Below are 20784 nucleotides of genomic sequence, written 5' to 3' on the forward strand. Positions count from 1 at the left end.
CACCCACATGGTTCAGGTTCGGGTTATGATTGGGTGAGCGCTCTCCTGCTGTTCACGTCATGGCTGTTTTAGCGAATAGGACTGGTGAATTTTTTGACCAATTACAGCACTTGTGGTATTTGAAACGTGAGCGAGTCAAACAATACGAGAGTGTAGCAGGGGGGTATTCTGTACTGTCTGTCCTGCCGCAGTCACAGTGGTCAGGGCGTCCACGCTACAGAAGAAAACAGTAAATGTTTACTAAACTGATTTGTCTCTGCATATGAACTGATCATCAGACTACTTGTGAAATGACCTCGTTTTTCAAATTTTTTATGATTCTAAATCACTTCAATTTCTCAAACCAGACTTCCCCGATTTATCAAGCAAAACTTCATGACGTTAAAATGTGACCTCTGTTGACACTCATACAAAACAAGGTGGCAGGATCCCTTAACAACATTGGTAACCTCTGTCCAAACACTGATTACCCTAGTTAACAACAAATTCACTTAGAAATCACAAAGCTGAGGTATTTGCTTTGAGGAAAAATTACTTAAGTGAGATGTTTGTGTGCTGTGCAGAGTCCTTGGCAAACAAACAAAATAATACTTTTTTTTTTTTTTTTTCAAACTCCATATAATTTGCTATGTGATGTCATCCCTGTAAAGTACACTATGCAGAAAACTAGATGCTCTCATGCAAATGGTGTGTACGGCTCTCTCACTTCTGTAGGTGAGGTCAATCGGTCAGGATTTTTTGAAACTCTCCGTTGACAAAATGTGCCAATTGTGCCTGCGAATTGGATTTAATCAATACAAATGCATGCCCTAATCTCAATATTTGTTTAAAAACCATCAAATTGGTTTGCAATAATATAGATAAAAAATCAGACAGTGAAGTTTTTCATCTTTAACTGTTTCCCGACTTTATTGTCCTTAAGGGAAGAAACAGTCTCTTCAGTTGAGCAAGAAGTGTAACTGTGCATACAGTATGCAAGAGTGTAGCATAAGAGGGTAGTTAATAACTGCATTATTATCAGGAGCATCAGTAATAACATTAACAAGAATATTGAGAACGTGTTATTTTTCATAAAAAGACACATAATGAAATACAAGGAGTATACATTAAGAGAACCAGCCAATCACACAGGCTGCTTAAGAATTTTTGATTGAGTAGAGATAGCCTCTGCACAAAAACACGGCGGCAGCGTCCCAGGTCACCTGCACCACAGCCTCTTTTCTTTTCACATAATTTAATCACTGAGGCATATTGAAAGATCATTTGTAAAAGGCTTTAAATGTCAAAAGAGAGACAGTTCGTAATGGAATTCCCATCGAGTGCCCAAAGAGGAAGGTCTCAAAGCTGAGATGTTAGATTTTAAAATGTTACTCCAAACAAAATGGAACAGAACAAAATCCTGCAGCCTGTTTTTAGCTAGTGTAGTCCTGGAACAGTAAAGCGGATGTATGATCTTTTATCACGCAAATATCATCTTTTGCAATGCAGGCAACATATAGGGAAAGGCATCAGGTCTGGCTGATGGGGAACTAAAATTTGGATTTACCAGCTTTACTTCAAGTCAGACCTTTGTTAATTTTTGTTCAGCACCAAAAAGTTATTTCTTTCCATCACACCTTTGGCAAACTGGGACAAAATTTGTGATCTGGAGTTCTTACATATTTACCAGGGGGGAAAAACAAACAAACATTTTTTTCCCCCCTAAACCAATGCTTTACTGGATTTGAAGCTCTCAGTTTTGTCCAACATTCAAACCAAAACTGTCAAATTGACAATAACAGTTTACATCCGTCCTGACAACATATTTCACAATGTACTGTATAGTGACAGTGGGGTCTTAAAACTTCATGAAATTTGTAGTCATATGTATATACATTTTTCATATTGTTTTTTTTTTTTTCACATTTCTCACATTTTTTGGGCCAAATACCAACATTTTAATAACTAAAAAATTTCATTCTTATCAATTCACATTTTTGCAGATGTTGCAGAGCTCTGTAGGATTTTGCTACAAATGACAAAAATGTTGAGTTGTAACATGCTCTGATATTCTAATAAACAGAATAATCCATCAGTACTGAAGGCGACCTGGAACACAACCGATGATTAGGTATTTCTCAATTTGTTTTCCACAAGTTTCCATATGCTTTACAGTGGACATACTTCCCTTTTATGAACGAAAAAGTCTTTTCTATCTAGTTTATGTACAGCATACCGCAATACAATAATGCCTCCGATTGATAATAATGTGGATAACATTTGCATACAGTTGTAATAATGAAAATAGTATGTATGAAAGGTTCTTTTAGGGAAAAAAAAGACTGATAACAGTACCTGTCAGCCATTTTCATCGCACAATCATTATTTTCTCTTTTCCCACCCTGTCAACGCTGAGTTAGCTTCACTAGTTGGAATATAGAAAATGGTCTCTCTGAATAACAATAATTATAAAAAACTGCTCTGTTGGGGATTTTTTTTCTTTCTCGCTACGTTCCTTTCACATTCATGCACTCACTTTGCTTTCCCTCTGAGTTTGTTCACACGTTCCCCTGTTGGTAGAAAAATACATACATATGATATATAACAAAAAAGTACAATGATGACAAACTTAGGCTGTTAAGTACAAGCTTCATCAAGTGCTCTCTTCATGACCCTCCCGCCCCCAAACCCTTCACCATCTCCATCTTGCTCTACTGCAGCTTTCTCCTCTTAGTGCATTCTTGAACCATTCTGTCTCTTTTGAACAGTAATTTGGGCTTCATCATAGAGTGGTTCCTCAATTCCTTACTATCTCTCACCCTGGAATCCCCTCCCTAGATTTCTATGGAGTTAGAGTGTTTGTATTTTTTGGTGGTGGTGGGAGATGGGGCCATGTAAGGATAGGATTGTTAAAGGAAAAGAAGTTAAGGAGTTAAGCACGTTTGAGTTTCAGCCACATGCTTTAGCCATATTCCACAATCTGCCCGGTCCTTTGCTTCCTTTTTCTCTTTTGCAATTGTCCTGTTTTTTTTTCTCAGGCTCTGATTAGGTCTTTTTAACAACCACTTCTTTCCACCGTAAACTGACAGCATAACTCCAAGGCAGTATAATTTTATACAGATCTTAGTCCTTCCTGTTTTTTATTGTTTACCACTTTTTGATCCACCACCCCCATCTCAGCCCTATGCTGCTATGAATCTCTACAGTCCGCAATGATTTATTGTCTCCCCTCTCACTTCTCCTTTTGCCCAAAAATAAAATGGACAATGTTCACATTAAAGTGATCTAAATGTCATCTTTCTCTTCTACCTAGCAGCTTTTCATTGACCTCCTTCAAGAGATCAAAAACAAGTTAAAAATGAAATTTAAAGAGAAAACAAAAGAGACCCTCCACAAACCTGGGAGATTCTCAACTATATTTTGAGAGATTCAGTATTTATTGGGGAAAAAACAAACTCAGAAATTGTGTGGCGCTGTCTCACCTCCAAAATAACAACCACTGTCAGGTACATGAGGTTGTACTGAAAATGTAGATAATAAATCTGATTGCAATCATGATACACATTGCGGTAAGATGATCGACTATGTGATGAAAAATCAGACCACTGTCTGTGCCATCAGCACATTGATATCTCTATTAACAACTTGAGTGTGGCCTACCTCCTCTGATGATGCCTACATTAACAGGAGACGAGGCGAGGGAGACGAGACACCAGCAGGCCTTGCTTATTGAGATTCTCAGTGCACACCTGCTGGTTTAGGATTAGTATGCAAGGTGTATTTCCCAAAGCATGTTAAGACCACTATAAGATGTCCACTGCTCCATTCACTCAGTATGGATTAAAGGTGAATTTTGTCTCTAGATGCTTCTGGAAAACACAACCCAGAACCTCATCACCACCTCAGACAACCTCTAACAGCCAAACACGTCCTGGACCAGGGGTTCAGCAAGGGGACCATTTTTTTCTGTCAAACAGGGGAAATATGGCAGTAGCAGCCAGACCCAAAACACGCTAATGCAAGTAGGCATTCATTTTGGCAGTAAGCCAAAATTCACTGCTGCATGCCATCCTAAACCAAGCCGCCTCAGCTGGAATTAGCTCACATTAACATATGACTGATAGGCAGAGCTGATGACAGTCCCTTCACTCTCATACCCAACCTGCCAATTAAGACAAGATCAAACTACAGTAGAATGACTATGAGAATTACACTCAAACTGATGAAACTTGGCTTCAGGCTGATCTTTACAAATGAACTTATCAGTGTCTTAGACCAGCATTTCCACTGAACGATACTTGGCAAACGTGCGCTCAGGAATCAAAGAGCACACTGCAAAAATGTCTATGTACTAACAAGTCATTTCATCTTGTATTCAGCTTTACAGATTTGCCTTCTTAAAACAAGGAAAAAAACTGCCAGTGGGTAGCTTAAATTTCACTTGTATCTTCAAACAGGTGGAGTGTTACCTTTTGGTCAGAGGTGGACAGAGATTGCAAATTGGATACTACCAAACTGGTAGGGTGAGAAAAAAAAGCTTTTTTGGTCTCTCGAACCACAGTGAACAGATAAAAAGATATCCAACTTAAGGCTGCTCAAATCCCCTTTCCCAGGGCTTTAAGAAAGCTCTCAAAACAAGTTGATTTGCATTAAAAATTACCACCCAGTTAGTCAACACTTTCACTTGTTTTAAGAAAAGTCATTTGTTTTAAAAAACATAACACTGAATTACTTGTTAATATGGACCTTTTTGCAGTGCAGACAATTTGAGATTCCTCTGATAGGGTGGGAAGACGCAGCCTACGAGTTCATGTGCTCCACCTGTATGGCTGATGTGGAGACGGTGAGGCAGAGGTCTTTGTGAGCCACTGACAGATCTGCCACGCTGACTGGTTTATACTGGATCTCGTTGGCTGCCACTGTCTTGTACTGATGCAGGTCGAATGGGCACGGAACCACAGCTTCCGTGGGCTGCTGGGGTGGCTGGTAGCTGCCAGGGGGTCCAGGGTTAGGGTTTTGGTTGGGGTTGTTTGGGTTGGGCTGATTTGGAACCTGGCCCGCTCCGCCTGAGCCTCCTCCGGCACCACCACCTCCTCTTCCTCGGCCACGGCCCCGGCCCCTGCCACTTCCTCCTCCTGGGCCTCCAGGTGTAAGGCCCTGGGCCTGCTGGGCAGCTACTGCTGCTGCCACTGTCAGAGGGTCAGGGTTGTGCTTCCTCATGTGTTTCATCAGGTATGTTTCCTGGAGGAGGAGAGAGATATCAGGGAGAGAAATGGATGAAACGAGGGAAAGGAAAAGGGAGAGCAGAGATTCAAATTGCTGTTAAAGTGGTGACATAATTTCTGTCAAAAAACAACGTTGAGCCACTAGCGTGTTGTCACACTTGTTGCCTCAAGGCTAGCGCTATCATAAGGACACGTGGATTAGCATATAATCCTAAAGGTAAGCACCTCATGTCCGGGGTGCTCAGTTCATGAATAGAATGACTGGCAGTATCTTACATATAACTGAATCTGGGAAAAACAAAGAAATAGACCCAGTCTTGCATTTTAAAACTACAAACAGAACTTTCTTCAGGCTTATGATTCCTGCCAGTAACTTCCTTCATGTATTTCTGTCATGGTATTATGGGAAGGTGCCTTAGAGTCTATCCGTTCCTTGAGTGCTATACCTGAGAGAAGGCTTTAGTGAAAACTGGTGTGACAGACAGGTGTGTGGGCATACCGAGGTATAGGATCGGTTACAGAGGCCACAGGAGTAAAGCTTGGCGTGCTTGACGGTGTGTGTGGATAGGTGCACCTCCAGGCTGGCAGCATCCGTGTAACCACGGTTACAGTTGTGGCACTTGTACGGCTTGTCTTTGTTGTGCTGCCGACGGTGAGACTGCGGGGAAAAAAGGAGAGACAATACATATTATTTCAACAACTGAATTAGTCTGTCTTAGACTCAATTACATGTCATTAGAAAAAAAATTTAAAGCTTAAAGCTAAGACTCCAAGACTATGCCATTTACCTTTTTATTCCATTTTTAAAGGGCCATACCAGTGATGTTGTGAAATCTTTCGTACCCTGCATGATTTGCAAAATGGTTTGTTGCAATGTTAAATATGGGTGGGTATTTTGTGGTAAATGGGACAAACATTCAAAGTCACTGGTATGGTTCTTTAAGTTACTTTGTAAAATGAAGACACTGGGAGTTAAGGGAGAAACAGTTTAATGGTTTCTAAATACAGACAGTCTTAAAGCTTGATGTTGAGGACACAACAATTTTTTTTCTCACACGTTTTCAAAGGAGATCATCCGAATAATTCAGGTGAGACAGGAAGATCCAACACATTGCTCCTGCTCAGATCACTATATATCAATATATCATCAATATATTCATAATACAGATGAGTATGACTAGTGTGATGAATAAATTGCAATGAAATGAATTGCAAGAAAAAAATCACCCTTTGATGGGCAAGTGAGAAAATTTCATATTTCCAGTGTTGTTAAGAAGAGTTTTCTTGTGTCAAGCTACATCCTCTTGAGACACGTGATTCATCTCATATGAAGATAATGTCATTTGATTCAAGAAAATCCTTACAACAAGTGACAATGTTACAAAGCAGTCTGAGTGACAGTTCTGCTGGTCTTTTTGTCTGAGTTTTGTTGATGTGGTTGTGTTTCTCTGTATTTGTTTTTATATCACAGTCTGTTCTGTCTGTATATGTCTCTTCCTGGTCTCCACCCCCTGCACTCTGTCAGCTCAGTTTAGTCTGCCTCCTTGCATTGATCCACACCTGCTCTGCCTCAGCAATCAAGCTCACCTGGTCCTCATCAGTTCGTCACCTCACAGTATATCTGCTCTGCACTGATCATCAGTCCCTGCCAGATAGTCTCTCTGAAAGGCGTTTAGCCAGTATGCAATGAGCCAGTAGGCTAGAGGTTCAATGTTTTGCTCAAGGAAACATCAACGGCCTTCATGGCTGTTGGTAGACATTTTGTCAGCTGCTGGGATTAAACCTGTGATCTTAAGATTAGAGATCATCTTTCTAAGAAATAAGCCACAGTGAAGACAGTGGTTACCTGTAGGTTTGACAGCTGAGTGAAGGCCTTCTCACAGCCAGGATGGACACACTTGTATGGCCGGTCACCAGTGTGAATCCTGGAAAGTCATATTCACACACACATTATCATTTGGTTACATCCCACTTAAGCACTTGATGTACAGAAAAAGGAAATGACCAACAGAGTATGTTTGCTCTTATCCAAGCACAATAAATAAAATGTGTCTATTCAAGCTCAGTGGCCACATTGTCCTCTCAGATATTGTCTAACATCTGTCGCATAAAAATAATCATTGCTGGTTGTCACTTAAGGTGTCGTTCATTTTAATTTTTATTGATTATAGTTTATTAATCTACTCCTCTGCTTCTTATTTGTTTTTTCTACCAGTTAGTTGTAACTGACAATGCAGCCGTCATGTTGCAAGTTCCTTATTACGTGCTTTTAGTATATACTGTATGTTCATTAGTGATCTGAATTGTGGGAAAAACACTGAAAGCTTTTTGGATATACTTCAGGGTACACAGACCTTCTTGATCAGGTGAGACGTTTTGGAAAATGGCTTTAGACTTGGGCCTGTGGTGTCAATAATCCCGACAGTACTTCATGAGTTACAACAAGAACAAAATCTTTACTCATCTATCCTGCAGTGCAAGATGGAAAATTACCACAAGGCAAATGTTAAATCTGAGCTCTACAATATTAAAAGTGACACCTTCGGTTAAAACGCAGCTTTGGATATTGCTTGCATATCATCGTCTTTTCCCTTTCCCTGGCCTGTCCTGTCTGGCATCACTATAAAACTATCGAATAAAGGCAAATATTTTTTTAAAAAAAGTCTCTCTCTCTCTATATATAAATATATATAAATATATATAAATATATATATATATATATATATATATATGCCTGAGAGAGCATTCACTGAGAGTTGCTAGTAAATTTTGGGACCAACCGGCTACAGTGACATTTAAACAGAAATGCGTCTATTCGTGCATGTCACCATTATTCCATTTGTCTCACTAGTTCCTTTTGTGGTGCAGCTCTAACTGAGCACACAGCCATAATTTTGTGTCAAATAACCAGTCAGTTTTTATCTAATAGCCCATCAATACATAACTCCATCCATCCATCCTTACATTAATCCATCTTCATGATCTTTGTTAAGATGAAGAGTGAATGAAATTTGTAGTCTGACATTCTCTGTCAACAAAACAATTAGCTGTTATACACATACGCAGACGCACACACACACACACACACACACACACACACACACACACACACACACACACACACACCACACACACACACACACACACACACATACACACGCACACACACACACACACACACACACAAACACAACTGGCCCAGACAGTACCGTGTGTGCTGCTGTAGGTGACTGAGCTGCCTGAATGTTTTCTGGCAGTAGGAGCAGGTGTAGGGCTTGGCCCCGCTGTGGATGCGGATGTGCTGGGACAGGTAGCTGGAGTTGGCAAACGACTTGGAGCAGTGGGGGCACTTGTGGGGCTTGGCCTCAGTGTGGTTTCTAACATGGGATAAAGGAATTGGGGAATTGGGGAGGTGGGGTAGAGAGAGAGAGAGGAAGAGAGAGACAAAAAGAGAGAGATTTTTAGACTACAGTGTGATCAAACAATGAGCCAAGACCAACTCATGGGTTCACATTACTTAAATAAAAGAATCTGCGATCAATCATGCTGATCGTAGATCAATATGTTTTACAGTGTGCTCTTTGTGCTGTGTCTGAGTTGTGAAAACACAAAACAAAAACATACAGCAAGCACAGTCACCCTTTTCTCTTTCTCTCTCTCTCTCTCTCTCTCTCTTTCGCGCAGTCTCTCTCTCCCAGACTAGTGTGCCCTGATTTGAGTGTAATTCTCAGACTGTGTGTGCGTGTGTATGTGCATATCTGCCTCTGCTGCACTCAAACTGAAATGTAAATTCAGGACAAGCAGCAGGCCAGTGGAGCTTGTCTTTCTGTTCCAAATTAATAGCCTGAAACCTACAAAAACAACCCAGTGCATGGCAATAAGGGAAATGAAAAGATAATGGTAAATTAAAATGTAAAAGGTAAAATTAAAACACTGAATAAAGTGGTATGGATGTGAAAAATGGAGATATTGCTTTCATCTATTACACTATCATATGCATTTATATGAGATACAGATGAGGTTGTTCTCAATGGCTGATTGGCAACTTTTTCATTTGTAGAAACAAGATGACCATTCTGTGCCAATATGTATGATAACTACATGCAGTGAGTGAATGGTGAAGAATGGAACGAGGGGGGCGGTGACATTATCATGCATGTCTCTATAAAATATAAGCGCACTCATGTTGTGAATTTAAAAATTGTTTGCAAAATTTTCACTCATCTGATGATGAACTTCATTACTTTCAGAAACACGATCAGAAATAGTTACTATCAGTTAGCATGAAATTATGACCTGAAATTTTAGTGTGTGTTTTATTTCTACTTGACATGAAATTGGAAGATTTAACAGTTCATGTGAAAGAACATACACGTCTCCAGTGATGGAAAAAGTCTTCAAAATGCGCTTTGAAATACTGATTTGCGCTTTTCTTTTTAACGCCAATTTTTTTTGAAGGAGTAGTGTAAAGGCATAGGAGGTGAAAGCAAAGTGTGGATGTGGATGAAAAGCTACACAACTAAAAGGTAAGGCAACATGGATCCGGCGCCACATCAAGGTTGTGACAGTGAAATATCATGAGCAAAGTGAGAAAGTAACACCAACAAACAGTTAATGATGGTAAATTTTGGCCAAAGGTGGTACTATAATTGGGCTTCCTCTACCAAATAGTCTATCACAATACCATCAAGGCTCTCATCTATTCTAAGAGAATTTTTAGTTGCAAAATAGTCAAGGTGATGAAAAAGTATCTTTCCTGTCCTCATCATCAGTGTTCAGAGGAACACCTTTTCCTTAAATGAACAACAAAATGGTAAAAATCTTGGTATGATAACTTTATAAACGTTAAAAAGAAAGCATTGTACCTCAAAGGTGATGGATTGACTGTGTAGAAAAAGCTGTACCCTGTCAGATTACTCACAAAAAAACCTCAAACAGAGTCTCAATCACTCTGCTATGCCCATGTGCACACAGACGCACACACACACACACACACACATTTGAATACATACCAGATACACACATGTATGCACACATATATGTGGAGCAAATGCACATGCATTCACCACACACACATGCTCAGAGCCAACCACCACACAGACAGAATCACAGACACAGACACAAACACAAACACACACATACACACACACACACACACACACACAAACACAACTGGCCCAGACAGTACCGTGTGTGCTGCTGTAGGTGACTGAGCTGCCTGAATGTTTTCTGGCAGTAGGAGCAGGTGTAGGGCTTGGCCCCGCTGTGGATGCGGATGTGCTGGGACAGGTAGCTGGAGTTGGCAAACGACTTGGAGCAGTGGGGGCACTTGTGGGGCTTGGCCTCAGTGTGGGACTTGGCATGGATCTGCATGTCCGACTTGCTAAAGAACGTCACTGCGCACATCCGGCACCTTGGCAAGTCAGGAGTGAGAGACAGAGTGAGACGCATGGACTGATTGACTGAAAAACTGATAGCTCACTTGTAGTTCACATGCTTATCTCCATTTTATATTGCTTCACACACTTTTATGACATTTTAGCTGGATGAATACAGGCCTGTACATGGTCAGTCACCAGCAAAAACCACAGGCAAGACTACTGCTTCCCTTTGGCATAACTTACCACTACTCAAAATTTTCACTCACACTGCACTCAAAGTTCAAGTTGGTAGACACTGTACTGATTCTGCCACTTAGCTCCAAGTTTCTAGACATGTTCAATCCAACATTAGTTGAAAATAAATGACCAAGTTACACATCAGCATTTATCATCATCATCATCATCATCGTCGTCGTCGTCGTCGTCATCATTATTATTATTATTATTATTATTGCTATTATTGTCACTGTTGCCATCATCATCATATATTATAACAGCATACTAGCATAGCTACAGAATGCTGCGTATATCTAAGGAGGACTACAAGTATATTCTTCTGTCCACAGCGGCAGATGACGTGGTCCCAACCTTAACTGTCAAACTTTAATTTGACAAACATCTAAACATCTCTCTTCTACCTGTAGGATTTAGGGCCATCTTTGTTGGTGTGGTCTTCCTCATCATTAGACAGGTCATATGGGTCTGCAGGGTGGTGCTGAAACAGAATGAAAAAACCTATTAGGAGTGAGGCCAAAAGAGGCACAAACTGTCTGTGTAATACCAGTATCACACAGCTACAGTATATGTTTTTGCAGAAGAGAAGAGAAGAGAAGAGAAGAGAAGAGAAGAGAAGAGACTCTCCTACCTGTCCCCCAGCAGCAAGGTGTGCCAGTATTAACGCGTCACTTCCTGGTGGGAGGACTCCACCCACTCCTGCCACTCTGCCCATTACTTGTTTCCTCTTCCTGCCGCGCTTCCCTGGCATCGGCATGACAACCGCAGGAGGGACAGCAATGTCGTCCTTCTTGTCTGAAACATTTGGGGGGAGGGTAGTGGAGAGGGAGATAGCACAGAGAAGAAGATTGTGTTAAATTGATCAAAGGAGTTGTAATAACATAAGAAGAGATAGTAAGGGTTTGGGTGGGGAGGTGGGATGGATGTGAATGGGAAAAAGTCAAGATTAGAGTTAATGGGCCTCCACATCTCCTGAACAAGTCAGGGTCTTCCACCTTGGCCAGAAACAATACCAAGAGCAGAAAATAAATAGGCACAAGTGTGTGTTTGTGTGTGTGTGTGTGTGTGTGTGTGTGTGTGTGCGTGTGTGTGTGTGTGTGCGTGTGTGTGTGTGCACGCATGGGTGTGACTAAGACAACATACACACAAAAAAGTGAAGAAATAAAGGTGGATGAGTGGAAAACAAGAATTCTAGTTGTGTGTCTGGCTTCAGTTCACTTCAAATTCAGATCAGGATGTTAAATTTCTTAAGAGTTCAAAAATTGAAAAGCCCTCAGCAAGAGGAGGTTTCATCCCTCTATCTGTGTCGAAGTGCCCTTGAGCAAGTAACTGTATGAATGTGATGCAAGGCATCAAAAAAGCATATCCATTCAGTGGATAAAAAAACATTTAAAAAACAGCATAACACCTGAAAATGAATACTCATCAAACAGACTGCAGTTTGCAGTTTAAAGTGTGCTCCACCCTGGTTGGCTTTACCTGTGTTTGAGGGGTGCACTGCGGACACTATCATGGTGGTGGCAGTTGGGGGTCCACCTACAAATGATTGCGTGGAGGCGGTGGGGACCAGCGTGCCTTGAGGGGTGGTGATCACTAACCCCGCTAAGAAGGAGAAAGAGACCATGATCTGACTGCCCAACTGGTCAAAACAAACATTTTACATTTTCTCAGTGAACATTTTAAGCTGATGTTATTATTCAGAGCAACTTAAAAGGGATGTCGTCAGCAGACTTGACAAGCACCTATTGTGAAAGCCAAAACACTCAGACTATAAATTTAGCAAATATTCTAATACTTCTTATCATGATCATGGATAATACAGAGGTGATTGGTAAAAAAAAAAAAAAAAATACAATCCAGACAGAAGAGGTAAGACTTTATGCATACTAATGACATGGTCACACATTACAAAAGTCATCAGTCCACTCGGAAACAATCCTGCAGAGTAATGTTGAGAGGAAACTAGACTAGTCACGATACCAAACATTTATTCTGTAATCCAAATCAATATCTTGAATGGCTTTTACACTTAAGAGTGACTGCAGTAGAGCTTTTGATGCTGTCACAGAAATGAGCAGACTCTGAGGGAGACACAGAAACTAGATGTGTCACCTTGAAAAAAGGTGCTGTTCACATTAGTAGCAGCTATAGTTGAATTTTCAGTCTTCCTGACTTATCCCAACATGAACTATGCCCATTTGCATAGCAAAATTATCAAAACAATACCCATCTTAATGTGTTACAGACAAAATGGGTAATACAACAATACAAAAAATGACAAATGGAGTGAAGGATGTTATGATTTAGGCAGGAGGACAAACACTGGGAGCAGAGGATACACACACACACACAAAACCCCACTCACCTGCAGTCATGATACCCGTGGAAGGAACAGGTACTACAGTGATGTTCTGGGAGGTGTGGGGTTGGTGGAGGTGTCCACCAACTGCAGTCAATGGAGGAGCACCGCTGCTGCCACCCCCTCCTGCAGTACCTCCACCGCCTTCCTGTTTGGGGACCACCCGCACCCCTGCTCCTCCGTCCATAGAGCCAGGGACGGCAAGCACAGCCGTGGGATAGTGGGAAGAGGTGGAAGAGGCAGAGGAGTGAGGGAAGGAGGGAGGGTTGGCCTTCTCAGGACCCAGTTGCTCCTTCATCTTGTTCAGGAACATGGCGTTCTCGATCTAGATGGGGCGAGTAAAGGGGAGAAGGAAAGGAAGGAGGATAAAGGGAGGATGAAGATGAGGGAGGTGAGGATAGGGGAGGAGGTGAGCAGGAGGGACGATTGCATGAGCAAGGTGGGATAAGAATGGGGTTTGGGGGAGAAGGGATGGAGGAGGAAGGAGAAGAGAGAAAAGGAGGGAAGATAATGTGAGGAGGTAAAGAAAAAGAAAGTAGGGAGGATGGGGAAGATAATGGGAGCAAAAGAATGAGTTAAGTTCACAATGGAGCAGAAGGAAAGAAGGGAGAAGGAAGGGGGAGGCAAAAGAGATGTCACCAGACAAGGTGCGTGAGGAGAAGAGTGATAAGTTCAGGATGGGTTTGGTCAATGTAGGGAGAACATGGGGGAGGAGGAGGCAATGGGAGAGGGGGGAGAACGTAGGCATGGTGAAATGTGAAAAGAAAACGACAGGGGGGGTGACAGAGGGGTTGAAGAGATGAGAGAGGAGAGGGACAGGAATGATCACTTGATCGACGGACCCTCAACTGCTGAGGAACTCAAATTCAGATAACTTCTATGTGAGATTTAGCCAACTGCACCAACTAAGCCAGCGTTAATTGGTAGCGTTATTAATAAACATGTACTGAGTCAAGTCAGTCTCTGGTGTTATGCAGTGTTTAAGGACTTCCATTAAGAGTCAACTTAAGTGACATTCGCCTCCGGGTATCTTTTGACATTGCACATACCACTATACCATGTGTATTTCAAGACAATTCCAACAATAAGGTTGTCTCTACCTGTCCTTGTACAGTGGGGACGGGAGACCAAAAGTATGATGAGTTGAAATGGGAATCTTCCATTATTTCTGTAATTAAAAAGCAACACACTTAGAAAACACCCGTCCTCCTCCTCCTCTTTGTTTTGATCTTCTATATTTTCATTTGAAACGAGACCATACGTGGCTGCGTTTCAGCCATCTTAGTTTGTTTCCTTTCCTTGCATCCTCTCCTCCACAAGTGCTGACAGCTCTGAAAATGTGAAGTTTTAAACTGTGTCACTATCAGAGTGTGGTTTTAACACCAGCCAGTAGCCTATCCTGGCAAATTTAACTGTGGCTGGCATGTTTGTCTACTCTACCAGCCACTTTGGTAGCTAACCAATCATCATTTGGAGGTTCTATTGTATAGAAATACAGTAGGTTGCAAAGCAGTTTGACTGTCAGAAAGGAAAAAATAGTTTGATGTTAATTTGTTGCCCCAATCAGGATCAGTACAGGGTTATTGCCCTTCCACTTTTTAAATAACACTTTATAAGAGAAGAGGAGAAGAGGATGTGAAAGGAATCAAACAAAGATGTTCAGTCCCTGGAGGGCAGTATATCAACAATCTCTATGAGAGAGGACAGAAGAGGCAAGAGTTGATAAAAACACTATTGATAATCAGTCTTCGAGGCTTTTTGACGTTTTGCAACACAGCCCATGCACTTCCTAACTAGTCTCTTACACAGTATGTGTTGCTTTTAACAAATTACACAATCTTACAGTGGTTGCTTCACTTGCAACAAGTCCATGTGTTTAGTTTTGGACAACAAACATTTGTGCTGATTTTCAACAGAACTTTGCGTTGATGGAAACCAATGCTGTGTCCAAATGTAACCATTTAATGTATTGAAAAGTAACAAAGATGTGTGTTCTCCCAAACTAGATGCAAATGTGTGTTGAAAATGTCACATCCTTTTCAAGAAAGCATATGGTTTGTTGGAGACAACACTCACTGTTCAAAAGACTTTATCCTAACTTGTCATCATGAAACCTCTAATCATGTTTGCTGTTCATCTCCCACTGACAACATGTATTCTGGAGTACAAAGGGGTTAGTTTCAAAGCTTCATTGTTCTACATTGGACATGCAATTGCATTTACTTGCTGCATATTTTGTTGCTGTTATAGGCCAATAATAGTAAAGGTATAAAAGTTTAGCTTCCTGTATGCATGTCAGGATTGCTGATGCCATGCATAGCCTATTGCTCACATACCAACAAAAGCATGCATGTAATTACTCATTAATATTATAAAGCTGTAATGGACATTTTAGAGCGTTACAGAATCTAAGTATAGGCCTATGTTAAACAAACTGAACTTTGAGACAACGAAAGTGCATGCAAAACATTTAGCAATACATATGGCATATTTTACATTTTTTCTCGTGAACCTCCTCTCCCCCTCTGCAGCTGCACCACCTATAAATAAATGATGGGACAGGCTACAATGGCTAATTAATTTATTTCCTCCTGGCGGCTAGCTGACAACTGCGTTTAATATAATATGTGGGGGGTTGTTTCTGACACACAAAGTCAATGTTTCAATTCATTGACATTTTATGGGGGGGGCATTTTACGAGCTGGCTCCTAAATTGTGGCATTGCTAGTAGCGAGCTAGCAGTGATTGGTGAAATCTTGAAAAATATATAATTTGTCAAAGGTAGCTGGGTAACCTTGCAAAGAGCCAACCTATATGTCTTTGCTTTGCACCTAACCTGCCGCCGCTCGACAACGAGATATCTCGCTTGTAAACAAACATAGCGTTAGCTGGTTAACTCCACAAGGCAAGGGCAGCTAGCTAACTTGCCTCCATTTATTTTCACCTTTTGTTCGCTGGCTTTGCTATAACAAGGAGGCCCGTATGTTCACATCGCTAAGTATATTTCCGCTTTGTAAACACAAACACCCTTGCTCCCTACGCCTCCATTCCTCTCTCCCTGCTCATCTCCACTGAGAAAATAAAAAAAGAGAAAAAAATCTCGAATAAAAAAAACGAAGAGAGGGAAAAAAAAAAACGTCGACGCCGTTGCCTCTGTAGGAGACGCAGCTTCATGCAGACTTCCGGCGGTTGGGACGGCGGTGCTCTCAGACACACTGAAAATAACAGTTAATTAACAACCGAGTAATAACTCCTGTGTTAATTACCGGTAAATGCGACTCCCCGTCAACCCCCCGGAGCTTCCTCGGGTCGGGACAGTTGGGAAACTTTGTCCAAATCCGCCCCTCAAACCCCTCAGATATGCCTTTTTTTCTTCGATTTTTTTTCCTTTTTTTCCTTCAGCTCTCTTGACCAAGAGTCAAGCCCGCCAGGATAGAAACGGAACTTCCGGTCGTAGCTTTCAAAACAAAATCCTCATTTTCTAATTTAGCTCTTGGGGGGGAAAAAAAACAATGTTATTATAGTTTTGCATTTTTCATTCGTTTTTATTTTTGAAATTTAATTTTTTGCGTCCAGTTTAGTTTGAATTAGTTTTTAAATAAGGTTCTCCTTTTTAGTTTCGTTTTTATTTCTTGAAAATGCTTAGTTTTAATTTAGTTCTTGTTAGTTGCAGTGTTAAGTTTAGTGTTTTTGTTTGCTTGTTTGTTTGTTTGGAATGTGATTCATTTGTCAGGGGCAGAAGTCGAAAAGGTCAGAAAAGAATCGTGTGATAAAAACTCTAAACGTCGTACCATTAAAAAAAAAAAAAAAAAAAAAAAAAGTATTCACTCAGGACTGATACCAAATAAACTAAAACTAAAGACACTTCTCTATAATTTAATTTACTATAGTCAGTGCACCATACACTTTCAGTTTTTTTTTTTTTGTTTTTTTTTTTTTATTGTAAAGCCTATTTCATTTTAATTTCAATTAACTATATATTTTTTTCGCATCTAGTATTTGTAATTTAGCTAGTTTCTGTTAATGATAATAACCTTGGTTGGAATTTTATGAGTGATGTAAGTAGGAGCCAAAGCCAAAATTTAGAGTATATATCAAGTAAAATGAGAAAATTATAGAAGCTTGATGAAAACAAAGTTTTTTTTTCTTTTCGAATTCCAACTTATTACCATGCACCATAAATACAAGGTTGCTTGACATTTGTTTTAGCCTCCGACAGGAGACTCACTGGAGATACAGAGTGATGATTTCATGTTATAATCTGTTAAGATGTTTTGTTATCTACGCCACCATGTTTGCGTTTGACTTTTACTTTGAAGTCAAAATGTCCTGTTTTCCGGTATTAGCTTGGTTACCTGTAATCGCCTTGACACCAACTTGACACAGTGCGAAAATGTAGCAGCCTTCCGGTATATTAATATCCGGTTATCACGAATGAAAGACATTGATTTTAGTTTTTGTCTTGAATGGGACGCCATATCTAGACCGGCATATTACGGTTCTTAAACTGCAGCGATTGTCTGCTGCCATGCACTCCGTGTTGAAATGAAGCAGTGCTGCAGTGTGCCTTCACTGTCCCATTCACCGTCGAGCATTCAAATAAACGCTCTCCAGTGATCCCCATTTCATGCACAAATGTCATGCATGCATTATTATTTTATTTTAAGGGTAAGGCTGCAGAAGAACCCATCCGGTGGACAGCAGGTTGTTATTTCAGTCAGTCACACACATGGACCAAACACTCCTGCCACAAACATGCAGCGAGGCCCACCCAAACTTCTGCTTTGGATCAGGTCCAAGGTGGAGAGGCGGGCTTGTTGCTGGAGGGTTTGAATCCCTGCACTGGCTGGGGAAAATTAGGGAAATGAGAAATGCCCTGCCCTCCATCAACAGCTACTCTTAAACTCTTGTGCAAGGCACTTATCCATCTGTGAATTGAGCTGGGAACCAGTTTCTTTGAAATACTTAGAGATTACTATCAATATTGCTATAAATACATATTTTTCTACTGCCTTTTATCCATTTTACCATCTATATTCTTTCCTTGTTTTCTCTCGACTGTGTTTTGAGTCTTTTGTTTTCCTGTTTTACACATATCTTGATTTTACCTGAATTTTGTATTCCTCTTGTTCGGCCTTTCCTGTACAGCTTCCCATTGTTTTCTGATTATTCTGCTTTGCTGTGTCTGTTGAAGCACCCCAAACTCTGTTTTAAAGCTGCTATATAATTGTTATAGAGTTTTAGGTTAAAAGCAGGTAACATCGACATTTCCATGTGGAATATAGGGTTTAAAAAAAAAAATCAAAGTTCATTGTTTAGGTTTATTCTCACCACCATTAGCTGACATCACAGCTGTTCTCACAGATTCCCATATAAACACAATGTAGTTACAATTAAAAAGCAGCACATTACCCTCCCAATAAAATTAAAAATAAATAAGCAAACCCAAGTTCAAAAAACAGATGCATGCAAAGACAACAGAATATGTGAACAAAAACTACCAGATGAGTAAAGTGAGACAGCTTTACGGACAGGCAGGTAACATTAAGAACTGCACAGGACAGTGATGTTTCTTTCTTTTTTTTTTTTAATTTAATGACAACAGCACTTTCTACAGACAGAATTGCAGAAGAATATTTTGTAAAAACACACATGTTGAAGTGCACACACATTGATTACAAAGCAAGAGGCACCTTCCATTTTGGCAAGTCCTCAACCAAACAAACTAGAGCATCGTTACGCTATTCTACACAGATTACAGACGGGAACCTAACCAGTGTTACTGGGACCGGGGTTTGTTGTTAGCACTAATTAGTAGAGTTAATAGCAACGTGTGAAGCAAATAGGGTTACACTGAGCAGATATCCAAATATATATCCATATACAGTGGTGCCATTTTTCAAGATTAATTCACTTGTTAGAGAGACAGATGTGTTAAACAAAGTACAAAGATAACATTGCCTTTTCTATAGCTTACTCAATCCTTTAGCGCCAAGTACATTTCACATATGGAATATCTGGATCATTCCCGAGTTGATAATTCAACAGTGGAGCAGCATACGTGCTTGCAGGAGCTTGATAAATAACATCTACATTTGCAAAAGTAAAATACAGTTAAATTAGGACAGAGTCCATTACATGCATAATACAGTAGTGCTCATCTTAAATAAAGTCTAGCTTCAGAGGAACATCTCAATACATATGGCTGTACCATAATCAGCAGTGCAGTACACAGTCTAGGACAGACTAATCGTGAGGCGGGTAAGGCTGGGTATCATGGGGGAAATAAATAAATAAATAAAAAATATGACTACTCTCAATACCCTTCTCTTGCAAGTTTGGTTTTCTTATGCAGAAGGGTGAAGTTTCTGTGTCACATTTAGATAATACATGCCATCTGCCTTTTTCTGCACAGACAACATCATATTAATCAGTATAAATGCTGTATAAAAAGAAATTAGCATTCTCATGTGTAAGAGTGCAACATTTTTAAACATAATGATACTGTTTGAGGCCTGAAAGTTGATGCCAATATGGAAAAAAGTGGTATAGTACCTAAAGGAATTGTTCTTTTTAACACCCAGCCCCAGAGGATATGGTGAGGTAGAGGGTAATAGTGTGAGCGGGTTGTGATATAAGGCAAGTTAGGACTTTTTTAGGCACTAGATCCCACTATAAAGATCCAGCTCCTAAACCTTCACTAGTGTATCATAGGTGGTTACCGATGCATTGATTGAAAGATGACGTATGACCAAGATACAGTCTAAACTATTTCACTTCCTGATAAACGCATTTAGTTAAGTGATTACTTACAAAAAGGGAGTAAACAAAAGGTACATTTCAATCATATAGCAACATTTACGACTGTTGGCAAACAGGGAAATTAAGAGAAACATGATCGACAGAAAGACCTCCACCTGCAATTCTTCACTTTCTCATCAGTTGCCAATTATCTTACTTTTACCTTTTCTTGGATTACATTCTTTTATATTGTTCTGTTCTTATACTGCTTATATCTTGTTCTTTGTACCTCGCTACTTTGCATTAGACCGGAGACAGACACATCGAGCATTTTACAGCACGTTGCGCTGGGTATGACTGTGTATGTGGCCAATAAAATCTGACTTGATTTGATCATTTTTTCCCTTATCAGTGCTGTCCCCTATTCCTCTGAGTACTAGCTGCCATGTGGAGTCCTTTGACAAATAGTAACTGTTTCATCACCCTCTGCATATGTCTCCAAATTAGATTCCAACTTTTACAAAAATGAAATTAATAACGCTGAGTTGTTCAGCGCTCCAGCAGTATCGCACAGTTATCTCATGACTGCACTGAGATATCTCCATTGCTACGACTGAAGATTAAAGCTATACTTTACATGGTTCTTCTAATTCACATCTTTGTGTCAACTGCTACATAAGTGGCTCTAACTAAAATGAAATGTACCACTTTACTTAAGGTATACATCTATAAAGTATTACTGGGCAGCAGGCTGGCAAAGTCACCCAGTCTTTAAACAAGAGGACCCTGGTTCAAGCTCCATTCTTTGGACTGAACAAAGGTGATGTCCTAATTCATCTGCTGCTCTTATTTAGTGCAAATTAAC

At 40.3% G+C, this 20784-nt stretch overlaps 3 protein-coding genes across 6 annotated transcripts in view; all 3 read right to left on the minus strand.

Annotated features, from left to right (window-relative positions):
* LOC115368084 (uncharacterized) overlaps window positions 1-20784 on the minus strand; it is a 447723-nt gene that overhangs the window by 169312 nt on the left and 257627 nt on the right. The window lies entirely within an intron of this gene.
* Window positions 1-20784, minus strand: part of LOC115368090 (class I histocompatibility antigen, F10 alpha chain-like) — a 410352-nt gene that overhangs the window by 74895 nt on the left and 314673 nt on the right. The gene's annotated exons all lie outside the window — the stretch shown is intronic.
* LOC115368094 (zinc finger protein 384-like) lies at window positions 882-16588 on the minus strand. Of its 4 annotated transcripts, none has more exons than XM_030064086.1 (11): window positions 16445-16588; window positions 14279-14346; window positions 13185-13503; window positions 12299-12421; window positions 11451-11614; window positions 11224-11300; window positions 10548-10617; window positions 8414-8568; window positions 7051-7129; window positions 5704-5862; window positions 882-5220 (listed from the first exon to the last, which is right to left on the minus strand). In XM_030064086.1, exons 2-11 carry the CDS (start codon window positions 14339-14341, stop codon window positions 4780-4782), a joined length of 1650 nt encoding a protein of 549 aa, XP_029919946.1. In that variant the 5' UTR covers window positions 14342-14346; window positions 16445-16588; the 3' UTR covers window positions 882-4779. The 4 variants fall into 4 exon arrangements, with proteins under 4 accessions (XP_029919946.1, XP_029919943.1, XP_029919944.1 ...); XM_030064083.1 differs by having other exon boundaries at window positions 8414-8581; window positions 10393-10617; XM_030064084.1 differs by lacking the exon at window positions 14279-14346 and having other exon boundaries at window positions 8414-8581; window positions 10393-10617.

This window comes from Myripristis murdjan, chromosome 11, assembly GCF_902150065.1.
Source record: "Myripristis murdjan chromosome 11, fMyrMur1.1, whole genome shotgun sequence".
Taxonomy (NCBI): domain Eukaryota; kingdom Metazoa; phylum Chordata; class Actinopteri; order Holocentriformes; family Holocentridae; genus Myripristis; species Myripristis murdjan.

What these genes read in the sequence shown, in the direction of transcription:
- LOC115368094 (XM_030064083.1), bottom strand. Translation starts at nt 14,341, where the DNA reads ATGGAAGATTCCCATTTCAACTCATCATACTTTTGGTCTCCCGTCCCC. An exon ending in CACCTACAGCAGCACACACG is followed by an intron (nt 7,130 to 8,413) that starts GTACTGTCTGGG and finishes ATGACTTTCCAG; the next exon opens with GATTCACACTGGTGACCGGC. An exon ending in CTCAGCTGTCAAACCTACAG is followed by an intron (nt 5,863 to 7,050) that starts GTAACCACTGTC and finishes TTTTCCCCGCAG; the next exon opens with TCTCACCGTCGGCAGCACAA.